Source organism: Diprion similis, chromosome 2 (assembly GCF_021155765.1).
Source record: "Diprion similis isolate iyDipSimi1 chromosome 2, iyDipSimi1.1, whole genome shotgun sequence".
Taxonomy (NCBI): domain Eukaryota; kingdom Metazoa; phylum Arthropoda; class Insecta; order Hymenoptera; family Diprionidae; genus Diprion; species Diprion similis.
The window spans coordinates 22,658,931-22,673,851 of NC_060106.1; the positions used below are offsets into that span (position 1 = coordinate 22,658,931).

Genomic DNA, 14,921 nt, shown 5'->3' on the forward strand with positions numbered 1-14,921 from the left:
TTAGACGATAAATTCGGATACGACGTTCACTTCGGCGACAAACACCTCCCCGTGACAAACACTTCTTGTCCGTTTAAGGAAAAACTGACGATTCCCGGTTCGTATATTAGTTTCACGTGCCTCCGTTACCACACGATATATTCGAGAGTATAATTCCATAAGTTTTTACGCATTCCATTGCCTTATTCGTAGAGGGACACGGTCGAGGAACACAATCATCTTGGAGGCGAACCTTGGACTTGCGCTGGCGCAGTCCTTTTACTACGTACTACGTTACGCTGATACGTAGCGGCGGTCTACGTCCTCGTCGGCGTCGTCGTTGTCGGTCGGCAGGTCGCGGGGCGCAGGGCGCAGGGCGCGGTCCAGCTATACGGGGTGCAGAGGGCTGAGGGTTGTGTGGGGGTAATACGGTGGTGGAAGGTAGATTTTTCTGGAGGAAAGGAACGGGGCGACGAGCAGCCCCGGTACCCGGACACGCGTCGCTATGTGCGATCCCTCCGGCGCGCAGCCGCCGCATCATTGATTTAACCCTGCGTACCTACCTATTGTACTACGTTCTTCCTCATGTGTATTACGTAAAGTGCCTCTGGGCCGAGGCGCAAGGTAGCACAAGAGGTGCACGGGATCAGGTGCGGGTGACTTTGCCGATTTTACTCCGTCGAGTAAGACCTTCGAATCAAAGACTGGCGGGGTCAGCCATGTTTAATCACAAATACTAGCGCTAAATTTGAATTACTCAAGAGAAAGTATAGCCGATTCACGCTAACTATAGTTATTCTTCAGTCAACGCTATATTCATTGCCCACTCAATCGTTGAACAGCTTCCAAAGTGGCACCGGACAGCCAATACGTATATTTTTCGCGTGACGCAATATATTTCAACTTCGTGACCATTAAAATGGTGGATCTGCCAAACAAAGTTACAAATTTACGCACATTCTGAAAATAATATGTAAAAACCAACAGAACCTCTACTTCCATTGCCTTGGAAAATTATTTATATGTATATAATATACGAGAAAAGAACGACACATTATATTCAATCGATTTCAATTGTCTATTAAAGATGTTCGAAGTAAATATTTTCTTCGATTGAACCCTATCTTTTTTCGTCGTCTTGTGCGTTGACTGAAGAATTCTTCAGACAACGTCTTGTGGAAAAAGCGGTCTGTTGCCCCAAACAGAAAATGATGTATCAGCAGAGCGAATATTTTTGAATACATCAAAGAAACACGTACGTCAAGATTCTTATTGCTGTATGAGGCATTTTTTTTTGCGATTCGAGTCGCTGGTACAGGTACCAAAATGAATTAAAGTATGGTTTACGTGGCACACAATATTGTTCCGGTACACCTTAATTGCTATGTCAATGGCTCGCCAAAAAATATCTATTATACACTTTTTGATTTTTTTTTAGCATGTTTTGAGCGTGATGTCAAATAATGAAGAGTTTTTACAAGAATTTTTATTTTTTTTCCAAGCTTCTGACTCTTCCCCTTTTTTCCAGAACTGAGAGGTATCTAGTCAAAACTCCATTTCTCATTATACAAAATGAATTGAAGAGCAGAATTATGCACTGCACTTTAAAGTGCAGCATAATTACGGTTTTCATAGTTCACTTTCATATACAACATTGGTAAAGTCGTGAATTTGTGAACTCAATACGTCGTTTTGCGAATTGTTCTTGTCTGATGCGAAACCGAGTCCAGGGAGGTGGTTATAGGGGGTGTAAAAAAGCATCCGCTGTTGTAAATGAGTTTGCAATATATTCAATCCCCCAGACCCCCAGCAGTAAATAAAGTTGATAAGTTGGCAGCCTGTATATGTCCTTTCTATAAGCAACGTCGTTGACTAAAAACGTTGCTGAAGATTCTCAAAAACAGCTAGCGAAATGGCACTTTTTGAAGCTGAGCTCAGCAGGCTCAGCGCGGTTAGGTAAGTGAGGGTACGGACAGCTTCGATATACACATTTTCTAGCAATATTGACCAATTTATCAGTGTAGGAGGTTGCTATCATGATGGAAAAAGATAACGTACGTTCCTTCGGTGGACACATTTTTGTCCCATCATTTTGATTGGACCCTATTTGACTTTGAGCTGACTGAAAGCCATCTTGAACATGAACGAGGCTATACATCATCTAACATACATGTACTGTTGACTGAGGATATGTAATCCTCAGTCAACGCATGTACCATGTGGAGATTTTCACACTTTAAAATGTGCGCAAAATGATCTCGAATGCGATTGGTTGAAAATCCAAGATGGCTTCCACTGGGTGCAGGATACGATTCGTTCTTAGAGACGGCTGCGCAGAAACCACGGTCTTGCATGCAGGGGCAACATAATCGTGTGCTGCCAGCATAGGAATTCCCAGACTTGTAATGCAAGACTGTGGTCGAGACTGAGGGTAGGCACTTCCCAGCACTGAAATTTGACTTCAACGGGACATGGCCTATAAGGCCAATACCTAATGGTTGAAAAAAAAAAAAAATTTTACTTCGTTACCTTGGTTGAAATAATTTCAACACCTAATCAAAAATATGAGTAGAGAAATTCGGACACTTATGTAATTTTGGCCTAGAATTTTGTGTAAATTATCGTGCTTTTTCGTCGTATTTTATAGATAAGTGTAGAATGGCTTGCATTTACTCGATCGTTTTTCTTATACCAGATGTCTAAATGGGTAAAATACGAAAAAATGTAGATTGTAATTTAATTCCTGGTTTGGAAAAATCACAAATGTTTTTTTATAAAACTCACGTCTTGAGACAAGGTCACTTGATAAATATACAACGGATTCTCTAAATCAGTCTAAATCATACACAAAAGATGAGAAGATTAGTGTTCAGATGAAGATCTAAATTCTTCTAGGTTTGTCCTGTCTGCAATAAGTTTTCGTTGTGAGCGAGATGCGACAACTAGCAGTGGTTCAAAAATAGTATTTCATACTTTCTCAAAGATATTTGTAATCTTATCGATCTAAATTTCGTAGAAATTCGTACTCTTTTATTAGAATTCATGAAGTTCATAAAAAGTTGTACTTTTCAGCGAAATTCAAAGAATTCTACGAGGAAAAAAATTCATGCTGTTTGGGTTTGAAATAGTAATTATCTTTCACAGAAAATTATGAGTCTTTAGAATGTTTGTGGAAACTGTTATTTTTTACGAAATTTCGGGAATTTCTACGAAAAAAACTGGCTATGTAATATACACTGACCACACATAACACACGTACGCGCGCGCGCGCACGCACACACACACACACACACATGATTTTTTGAATTGTCGATAGTGTACCATTCAATTTTGTTGACACACCAACTCGCATTAGGTTGGTTCAATTTGGTAGAATATATCAACGGTTGGGAAAAGAAATTCGGTCTCCTACCTAATAATAATACCATAATGCACAAATGAAGTATTCCAATTTATAATCAAACATAATTCAGTCGCATGTACGGTCTATAGAAATAGATAAACCCTTAGCATAACGTAAAACATCCCACACATTTCCAGGGCTAGGTCGTCACATATGCTGAATTTGCCTGGTTGTAAATGGTATTGTTTCTTTTCTTATCACCAAGAATTTGGCAGTTAACTGATGAAAATAGGTCCGGGCATTCCTTCAGAACACAGCCCAGGATAATAGTCGTATATTCTTTCTATTTTCCATTCCGTTTACAATTCCACGTCAGTTTTTTCGTTGTTCTGACAACTCGTCACCGTTTTAATTATAGACAATATTATTTCACAAGTATAAGGAGGCAGCGAAAACAATGTCTCGTTTTATCACCTTTATACCTTCACTGAATTTATTTTCCAAATCTGAGTTTCCGATATTTTTAGCTGCTTGACAAAGCTGTCTCAGAACCTCCTCCAACCGGCGCATACATCTTATTATAGACCCTGGAAAAAATAACATGTTAATGTATTGTTGTGATGTAAAGAAGTGTAACACATGAAGCACATGAATCTAAAGGTAGTCTCATTTGTATAAACATGCAGAAGCTTCCAAGGATGCGTGTGTACGTTTAACATAGCCACTCGGCTTTTTTTTCCACATGTAATGTAGCATAGCCGAACATTTTGACCCAGCCATAACTCTCACCCTTGCCAAAGCTTTAGATTTTGAAAAAACTTCATCTTTACAGTAATTGCTCGAATATAAAAATGACAGCAAAATTTCATATTTTGGAAATAATTTAATATCATTTTATATTAGATCAACGGAGAAAGTCGAATTTTTTCAAAATTAATTTCCTTGTGTAAGTTGCTTACTCTCATCTCGCAATTCTGTAATATTCATTATTTAACTTTTAACCCTCCTTGTCCCTCTTCATTTCATTACATAATACAAGCGGTCACACGTCTTGTGTGCACTTGTAACTTCTTATACCCTGAAACCTGAACTTGCGGTCTGAACTGCACACCCAATGAAATTTCTCTAAATATATCTAAATTTCTGCCTTTCAAACTGAACACTTCGTCTTTAATAATGTAATTAACATGAGTTGAGATCTTGAATGATCCTTATAGTATCGTGTTATTAATCATACTGAACATTAATTTTTATGAAATCCTGCATTTAAACATCCTGGCTGTTATCAAGTATAAAAGCAGAAAACTCCCAAGGGTATGTGATCTTAAAACTGCTAAAATCTGGACTTTAAAACTAACCGCATCCATATGAAAACAAAGCTCTCATTCTTTCTACATGAAGAATTTTGAATTTGATAAAACTCGTTTTTATCTATCATTTTGATGTTCAAGCACTCACTAGCGAACTAAGATTTATTTATTTTTTTTTTTTCAATCTAAAACAGCGTGAACAGTGTTTTTTATTATACCCTAAAAACTACTGACCCGAGTAACAGATTGAAAATAGTGCACATGCTGGCCATGTCTGAATGGCCAGACACATTCCATACACACTGTATGAACATTTCACAACTGCGTTAATAGGTATTTCAGTGATTAATCTATAATATCCACTGTATTATTGATAATTAGAATACACACCTTCAAATATATCGGTCATTTTGCAGATTTGTAAGAAATTGGCACCTTTACACCACGCGTACACAACGTCCATTAGATACGGTTTAAATTTCTCCACATATGCTTCTTCATCTATCTCGAGTTTAGCATCGGTGGTTACCTTAGCTATTCGTCTGGCCAAATCCTGCATCTGCCTCAGGGGTCCACTTAGCTCTTCTGTACTCTTCGGCATTTCATTGCTCTTCTCGTCGCAAACGAAGCAACTAACCAGAGCCACCATTTGTGGTACGCTCAATGCGTTGAACAACCCATTAAAAATCATCTCAGTCATCAACAATTCATCAGCACCATTCAACTCGCAAGCCACCCGACCTTTCAACTCAATAACATCAGCTGCTGTGCAATAAGCCATTCTGCGTAAGACTCTCTTTCTACATTTCAGTTCATCCATCTGCAATACGGACTTGGCACGTTTGAGCTCGGTTTTTGCTTGTTTTAAATCTTCGGCAATTTTTTCTTTGTGCAAAAATCGCTGGGAAAGATCTGGTAATTCAGGATCCTGCAGAATGAAAACACCACATCTACATAAAATATCTGACAAATCAGAGTATAGCTCACAAGTGATTGGTGGCTTGTTACCTTATGCAATGGATGGGAAAATAGTCGTTCCTCCAGGGTCTCAATTTTTTTAATGACATCCTTGAAACCTGGATCTACGATATGCATATCAGTTATCGGATTTAATAACGGTGGACCATCCGGAAATCGCTTTTCAACTTCTTGAATAGTTTTCAATACGCTCTTTCTGTTATCGGCAGGTCTTAGGTCTTTTGGATAAAATACCCGTAGTGAACTGACTTGTGAGATTAATGAATGTAACACAGGTACGACTTCCATGTCTCCCTCATTACCATTGCTACATGGAAGTGGATTTCCTTCAGTAGACTGACTGGATATGTGAAGCAGAATGTCCACAATGATTACAGTCTTATCTTTCATTGGATTGTTCGGACTCTTCTTTTTGAAATTAATAATGATACCCCAATCAAATTCAGCAGTCTCATTTTTAACCTACCGACATTATTTACAAGTGAACATTACACAGAACATTCAGGAGAATATGTCGCGTTGTTAAGTGCCGCGGTTTACAACAGTAGATAATAGATAGTAGATTTACAACAGATAAATAAGTGATAGGAGGTTACAGCCAACGCTGACTATTTTCTTTCTGAGCAATTTCCTGTTGGGATTCAGCATTTCCTTATAAGTATCTAGTATAACCGCATGACTATTACCGACTCCCCATTATTCATGAGACTGCATATATGCACTGGATGCGTCCCAGGTATGAATAAAAAGAATTAAATCTTGCTTGTAGTATTGATGCTACACAGGCTTGGTCATTTCTCATGACCCACAGGGAACCTGAGTGTGCAAGTCAAGATGCCTGATTTTAACTGAAGCCTAAGTAAGCGGGTTTCTCTTACTGGGGGATCAGATAGCAAATGAGCACCAAGCAAGCAGCAACCGTTCATGTGGATCTCGGGTAAGATCACAGGGTTCGTACCCTTTTTGACATCTGAAATTACCTGAGTTTTCCAGGTATTCCAGCCTGGAAATAGCATTTGTCTAGTAACTTTTCAAGAAGTATACTGCTGAATAATGATAGTTTTTTTTACACATTATTACTAATACCTTCAATATTACCTAGAAAATATCTTACTATGTGACTACCAATTTACAAAAAGCAGCCCGCGACTTTCGGGAAAAAGGAAAGAAAGTTTGGTATTAGGTAATATACATAGATTGTATGAAGTAGTGTGATGAAACAAGATTTAAGTACGATTTTTTTTCTCTAGATCGATATTACTTTGTACAAGAACGAGTTTATTTCTTTGACAGACTCAAAATTCCAGTCTTCTTTCCGAAATTTCCTGACTTTTCTTTGCTGTTAGCAATTCCCTGAGGTTTTCTAGTTTTTCAGATGTTTCGTGTGTGTACGAACCCTGGATCAGGTGCTCAGAAATTTTTTATGTGCAGTAAGGAATGACCAAGACTGCAAATTATTAAGGATGCTTGGTATTTTTCAGATTCATAAAAATGGGTGAGCAAGCTGTGTCCTTGTGGACAAGCGCACATAGTCGCTAGCAGTGCCATACTAAATTTGGGTGTTACGATCAGCGCCTTCTTGCTTTATTGCGTATATATATATGTATATATATATATTAGGGTGCTTCATTTGAAATGATCATTTTTTTTTCGGCGACACATGAAAATTTTGTTAATTACATCGAAAAAAAATTCCCTCAAAAGATGAGCCCTTAATTTGAATTTTAAGTACTTCCTCTCGATCATTGAATTTTTTCCATTTAAATAACATGTAAATCATTGGTTTTTTTTTTAATTGTTATAGCTCAGTTCGGTTTTACGATTTTTCATTGCAATTAGTCGCAATCTGTAGTGTATTAGAGACTCTTTAAAAGTGTTCATTGATATTTTCCTATAACCTGAATCGTCGAAAGCCCAATTTCCACGAAAATTGTCATATTTTCTTTGTTGTCAACGAAACGACTGAAGTTATATATATTCGTCATTGCCTCGTATAACGTTTGAGGGGCCCCGGAATGCGCCCTTATTTATATAAGTCGTGCTACGAGATTATCAGTTTCAGGCCGGACGCTCTCCCACCACGCACCAGACTGATCGATATGAGTCGCATAGTCGGGACTGTTGCAGTTATCAAAGTTGCAATTATAGAGGTCCCAGTGTAAGCAGGAAATTAATTTCAGTCCAATTTAATAACATTTCTCGTTATGTGCTCACGTAAACATATAGTTTTTAAAGGGCACTCACACGAAAAAACGAATACGTGTTACTCTGTATATTAAAGTAGCTGAGAATTCACAACTGTGGAGCTTTGTAAATTGTATTAGTCAACTACAAATGATTGGTATAAATAGAACACTGGAAAATCTGATTACCTTCACTAATCTACCAGGTTGTAAGAATGGAACAAGATATTCTGGTTTCGTTAGATACGTCCGAAATTCATTGCCAAGCTTGTCTAGTTGATCCCTGATCTGATGATACGATGAAACCTGTACAACCTTATCGATCACTATGGAATCGTGTAGTTGTTGCAAATCTTTAACCTCTGAAAAATATCACAGTATTCGGTTAATAAAATACAAAATTAAGAGCCCACCTAAATACATGTTTACAACATATTTAACATGAAGAAAATATAACATGTATTGGCAGTACTTTAATACTCATACCAACTACTCGAAACTGTTGAAGATACAATTCTTCTCTGATTGTGAGAGTTGAGAATAATCTTTGTAATTCAAATTTCTTCTTTCGATGTAGAAAAAACATTACTATATTCATTAAATAATTGTACTACCGATTTGCATACTCACTATTGTATAACTCTGGTATATTTGCTTGGTTCTGAAACTGAAAGAAACTTCTCTCCAGCATATACTCTGGATTTATTTCTTCTACTCTTAACAAGTTAAGAACCATATTATACGTCAGATGAAACGCTGAGTTAATCGGATCAGGTTTTCCCTGAACAATGTCTCTGCCGACAGCTGGGCTCACTTTTTCATCTATCATTAAAATGACGATTCCTTTCTCGTCCAATCCTCGCCTACCAGCCCTACCCGACATCTGAATATATTCACCTGAGGTTATCCATCGAAAATCTTTACCATCAAATTTTCTTGGTGCAGTGAATAGTACAGTTCTTGCTGGCATATTGAGGCCCATAGCAAATGTTTCTGTTGCAAATAAAGCTTTGATTAACCCTTCTGCGAACAGTATTTCAATGGTTTCCTTCAATATAGGTAAAAGGCCACCGTGATGGATTCCTATGCCACGCCTAAGCAGTGGAAGCACATTTTCTACTTGAGGTAGACGTCTGTCTTCCTCATTGAGTACATCCATTGCGTTGTTGAATACTTCATCAACCAATCTCTTTTCATCTATGGTGTTGAAATCCAACTTTGCCATCTGCATGGCATAAATTTCGCAGTCCTTCTTTGAAAAACTGAAACTTATAACTGGGGCAAAGTTTCTCTCCATAATCATCTTGACAATCTTAAAAATATTGGTCTGACCAGCATTAGAGCGCATTCCACCTTTTCGACCTTTTTGATCCCCCTTTGAGGCTTCGCCGCCTTGGTGTAGACAATTCATAGCTCTGTTGAAATTTTCCTCTTTAAATTCACCATTTTCGTCGACAACCTATTCACCAAAAATTTGTTAGACACAAGTGAAAATTTGATAGCAAAAAATGAAAGCGTAAAATGTTGTGCAAAGGTAGCGATACTAACCAAATGAATTCCATCGCCGCCAGCCGGAAATATATAATGTTGCAAAGGTGTTGGACGATAATCTGTATATACTACATGACAAGGTTGATTATGTAAATGCGCTACCCATTCAGCGAATTGCCTAGCATTTGGGATGGTTGCCGATAGAAACACATAGTGAACATTGTCAGGTAGGAGAATTAAGGTTTCTTCCCATACCACCCCTCTTTCTTTGTCACGCATGTAATGTATTTCATCAAAAATAACCCAACCAACCTCCCTCATCACCTGGTAATGGTAATTCGTTCATCATACATCAGACAATTTTCTGTAGACTAAATTGATTTATATTTGCATAGCGAACTGCACAAAAGAAATAAGATCGAAGTTAGCAACGTCAATGAAAAGAAAAATTGAAACAAAGATCACTATTGGCAACATTAGAATGACGTTGATGGAGTTGAGTTTCCAAAATATGAAAATATGTTTATTCTTATTATGAATCACTGGATTTCACACATTCCGAAAGTTGCAAAATAACGATGTTTGCTATAAAAACATCATTGCATCAACGTTACGAATTTCAACCATATCACAAGAAATCACATTGAAAACATATTAGTCACTAGAAATATCAGTTCAATTAAAAATAGGGTCAACCTATACTGATATATTCATATCAATATTACTATGGTTAGAACTGAAACGTACAAGTAAAATCTTCTCGTATTCATGATCATTATATACATATATTCAACACTAAAACAACCAACAATTGAAACAAGGCTATTTTTACCAGGCCAGTCAAAATGATACATATTTAAAAAATATGTAATAATACAGTATGTTTAAAGCATTCAGAATAATCATCCAGACTCTTTGATTCTTTGCAAAAAATTTGGGACGATCAAACCTTTGGCGTGTCTGGTGTATTGAGTGAAGGTTCACTTTGTAGTGCAAATAGTCAGTTACATTAACTAAGAAACTGAGACAGGAGGTTGTTGTCTAAATTAATAGTTTGTATGCAAATGATGTACCATATTTTAATGCTGTCAAATACCCTATAATTTCAAGTTATACAGGCTGTCAATGTACATTCTGCAGTTGTAAGTTTTATATTTTCGAAGAAGTAGGGGCTTACCTCAGAACCTCTGTAGAGCATATTTCTCAAAATCTCTGTTGTCATAATTAGAACGCTGGCAGTGGGATTAATCGTGACATCGCCGGTAATCAATCCGACATCTTTAAACTCTTCGAAAAATTCTCTGTACTTCTGATTGCTCAAGGCCTTTATAGGTGTAGTATATATCACTCGCTGCTTGTCTCTCAAAGAACATGCAATAGCGTATCTGTTTGGGAATTGCATTCAAATGTTTAATTCTAATGTTTTTACAGTTTCGGAATCGTTTATCAATACATACTCAGCGACGACAGTTTTTCCAGCTGAAGTATGTGCAGATACGAGTACTGATTGATTGTTCTCGATGCACAAAATTGCTTCCTTTTGAAACGGATCTAAAACGAATTTATATTCTTTTGCCGGTAGCGAAGATTTCTTTTCCAAAGGGAGGTAGTCCTGTGCGGGTGGTACAGCCACTTCATGGGTACAGGATTCTATTGTTTCTATAGTATGTATCGTTATACGTGTCGCCAACTCTTCCAAGCTAAACAGAAATAAGACAGTTTACCCAGGAATGGATTGTCGAGTCGAGGTAAACACAAAAATTTGTATGCCAAGAAATTATGTGTGAAGTGAATACAATGCCACACATAATTACTGTACTTTATTTCTTCAGTTATGGAATCTGTCCTCTGTCTTTTTCCAAATGGTTCCTCATTTTCCTCAAGATCTCTTTTGATGCTAGGATCGGTTTGCTCCTCCTTTCTAGAAATCGGTAATTTCAGAGGTTAGCTGTTGAGGTTAGGCATCTATGATCACGGCTTACTTTGTTGTCGCTGCCGACTCTTCGAGAGAAATAGTATCTCCAGAAAACTGAACTACATCTTCACTGCTCTCTTCGAACACTTGAAAAAGATCTTCGCTAAAATCAGCCATTATAATATAAGAATATTTTTCAGTTTACAGCTCCACGAGTTTTCTTTAATTTTAACATCAGTGGCCTAAATGCCGCCTCGTCAACACATGCACAGAGGACCAGGAATATACAGAGAAGAAAGTACAGAAATCTCTCGTTACTGAAATGGGTCCAGTTTTTTTTTTCACCCCTAGACTGCGCTGCACTCGCAGAGGACCCTCCGCTTCCGGTTTCTACGCATGAACGGCCATGTGAGACGTATGTATGTACCAATTTCTTGGTAAACATAACAGTTTGTATCGTCACATACCCTACAGACCCAAGATGATTCTATCCTGGGACGCACAATACTAAGATCCGCTGTCAACGAATTTCTAATTCTTTTTTTTTCTCAAGGAAAACAGCTGCGAAAACATAAAGGGCTTTGGGAGCATCTGCCATGTAGCTGTAATCGGACTATACTGGGTATATGAAGTCATTTTCGTTTCGTATTATAGAAGTGGTCGGGATACGCCTGACGCTCCTTCGCCGCCAACAAAACAAAACTGGAAGCAACGCGCGCAACGCGTGCGTGCGTAATGCCGGAATGCTCGACGATAGGGTTACCTCAGGTGGTGGTGGGGGTAACACTGTGTTCTTTCAAAAATACATTTTCGAGCATGAAGATATACATACCGGGACCATCTCTAGAAACTAAACAGGATCTGCGCATGCGCGAATTTAAATCCGCCGTCCGTGCAGTCTGGCCACCCCGAGACCCTGCTGTCAAACTCTGTTTCTGTCGGCGATGTAGTTCACATGCATTTTTGAGGTTAGAATCTCAAGTTATTGAGATAGTCACTCGGAAAGGCTTGGGAAGCATTTGTTATTGAAAATTGATTGTTCAAAGAACGGTCGGAATTTAATGCTGATGCTCTTTGAAAATTCGTCCTATTCGATTGAAACAAGAAATCTGTTCAAATGTTGGGTGCTTGGAAGAAACGAAGCAGGTAGGTGGGGACAATTTCATTGACAAAAATCATTTTCATTACTTCATACATTAAGAATAACAATGAAATTTTTTTCTTTCAACAGAAAATACAGCCAAAATAATAGCATCTCTGCTGTTAGCTGATGTCTTCTCTTCCCATTCAATTCATGACACATGCAGAGATCATCGGCCACTTTTGTTGGTTGGAAAAGGAAGTTGTAGATCTTACGGTTTCTTTCAATTTCAAATCTAATCTAAAGAAATCTAATCCGAAGAGTAAAACTCAGAAACATTCTGTGACACAAGTTAAAAATCAACATTTTCAAAATGTGCCTCAGTAATTAACTTTAAGGATAATCATGTTTTAGAGTAATGTTCAGAACATTCATATGAAAATATTGACTTATCGGATTCAACATTGTACCCCTTGTTCCTTTGAAACAAATGAATATCTAATTTTCACTGAAGTCCATGAAAATATTTACTTAAACCTAAATCCAATACAATATCTTGTTCATAGTGCTCCGAACATCATCCAGTAACATGAATATCCGGAAGGAATCCCTCTGTCGCAGAAACCGTTATAAGGTTCTTTGTCTTTAACTTGTGCCACTAGATAACTTTTGCATTGCAGATTCCATTTCCAATCTTAGGATGAGATTTTTTGTTTCGAACAGTGTTAACATGGGATGCAGAATTAATTGTAATAAATGGAGATTCACAAACTCTCAGTTTCAATGAAGGACCATTGTAAGAGTATAAAATTGAATCTGGTTTCAAGCTTTCAATAAGTTACCGGATGACTCCCTGATAAAGATTCATCATAAAAAAGTTAGCCAGCAAGTAAGTCCTATTGTAGACAAAGTGATCATTTGTAATGTGTACTAGTAAGTGAATGCATTCCTTAGACCTTGCTGGGGTTGAACGAGGCTCAAGCACGGATGATAGCTGCAACTAGCTAGTCAGATGATACTGTCGATTAATATTGATTTTAAAGACATTTTCAACTGAAGTTATCCAACATTTTTAGATTGAGATTGGTTCAGTTTACACATCAAAATTCATCCTTGGAATCTGATTTAACACTTGAAACACTATTCATCTGAATTGAATACCAAGAGAGTGAAAAATAAAATATCAAAACTGCCGAAAATAACATTTGAAAAATAATGCGGGCCAATAATACTGCTTGGATTACAATGGTGCACGGAATGATTGCTCTGTAAAATTAGTTAGCAGCAATTGTTGAATAACAAACTTTTTACTATTGGCTCGATAGATCTAAAATGATGGAATATTCAAACACCATGATCTGTAGTGTGTCGTGCTCTTCAATTTTGCCACGACTGATGTTCAGAAGGTGGCGATGACCAGAAGAAATTCCTTCGGATACCTGTTGTCTAATGGAACAACGGAACAACCAGGTTCGATGGTTGGAACGGTGGCACCAATCGAGAAACTAGGGTCCTAGCCACCAAAACGTTTTGACCATCAGGTAAGGTATGATTTTCATCCTATTATCCAAACTTGAAACTTCAAGTCTGTCAGAACAAACGAATTTTATCATTGAATACATGTGAAAATATTGTAATATGCAAATATCATAGTATCAGAAATTTACTTACACGCTTCAACGCCTGACAACTTTAGTCTCGCTTCGATGATGTTTGTTTCCCACCTGAAAATATTAAAAGATATTATCATCAGACAAGAGCTTCTAATTGTTTTGAATACCACTAATTTTCAATAAATTGCGACAGAAAAACGAATTGCTACTTTTTGCACTCCTAAGCTTTGTGTTTCAAGATACACTATTTCTTTTATTCCTTGTTACTGATTTTATTTTAATATTTCATGTTCATTGGCACTGATTACTGGCTTCCGGAGCACTGCACTGTAACAAATCTACTCTGGAGCAACCTTCTACTGGGTTTCAACAATCCATTTATTTGTAATTTTATGTAAATAAAGAATCTGTTTGAAATAAACAATATTTTTACTTACCTGCCTCAGTTTGTCTAGACTCCCACTCGTTGATGACGTTCCACATTTAATTTCAGATTTCTTCTTTCAATAAATAACTGATCCAATTTCTGTAGCTTTTGATATTTGTTTCTCCATTGACGCCTTTATTGTGTCGATTAAATATCTTCTAATATCAACTACGGTATTGCTGAATGACACTTTTCGTAGAAAATTCACGATAAGTAGGAATAAATATCAACATAACCTCAATACGCTACTTTACGCTCGAGATATTCAGAGCCTTGTCACATTTCGTGTACGTTGGTCGCCTTGGTTAGCTGACGAAAATTACTCCGCGGGGCAATTTCGCTGACCAATGAAATTGAATCATTTCGCGCATGCGCAGTTCCTGTTTAGTTTCTAGAGATGGTCCCGGTATATACCTTATCAAGAAGAAGCGTTGTCAGTGCCACGTAGCGGCAAGAAAAAGAATTACTATTTTCTTGAGTTTTGGCGTCACGTGTAGCGCCGAGTTGAGCCTCCTTCTCTGTACTCTCCGTACTTCGAAAGCTTAAAATCGGCGAAAGAGTTAAGACTATTGGCACTTTAATGTGAAGAATATACCCATCA

At 37.6% G+C, this 14,921-nt stretch overlaps 1 protein-coding gene across 1 annotated transcript; it reads right to left on the reverse strand.

Annotated features, from left to right (window-relative positions):
* Positions 1 to 3,414: 3,414 nt before the first annotated feature.
* LOC124416391 (exosome RNA helicase MTR4) lies at positions 3,415 to 11,437 on the reverse strand. Its single transcript, XM_046897400.1, has 10 exons — positions 11,267 to 11,437; positions 11,104 to 11,205; positions 10,742 to 10,984; positions 10,462 to 10,669; positions 9,342 to 9,608; positions 8,424 to 9,252; positions 7,983 to 8,155; positions 5,641 to 6,072; positions 5,023 to 5,560; positions 3,415 to 3,909 (listed from the first exon to the last, which is right to left on the reverse strand). The coding sequence occupies exons 1-10, from the start codon at positions 11,374 to 11,376 to the stop codon at positions 3,752 to 3,754; spliced, it is 3,060 nt and encodes a 1,019-aa protein (XP_046753356.1). The 5' UTR covers positions 11,377 to 11,437; the 3' UTR covers positions 3,415 to 3,751.
* Positions 11,438 to 14,921: the final 3,484 nt, after the last annotated feature.

Excerpts from the sequence above, each read along its gene's own strand:
- LOC124416391 (XM_046897400.1), bottom strand. The coding sequence starts at position 11,376 with ATGGCTGATTTTAGCGAAGATCTTTTTCAAGTGTTCGAAGAGAGCAGT. Across the intron at positions 10,670-10,741 it reads GGAAAAACTGTCGTCGCTGA|ATACGCTATTGCATGTTCTT; the intron begins GTATGTATTGAT and ends ATTCCCAAACAG. Across the intron at positions 3,910-5,022 it reads AATGACCGATATATTTGAAG|GGTCTATAATAAGATGTATG; the intron begins GTGTGTATTCTA and ends TATTTTTTCCAG.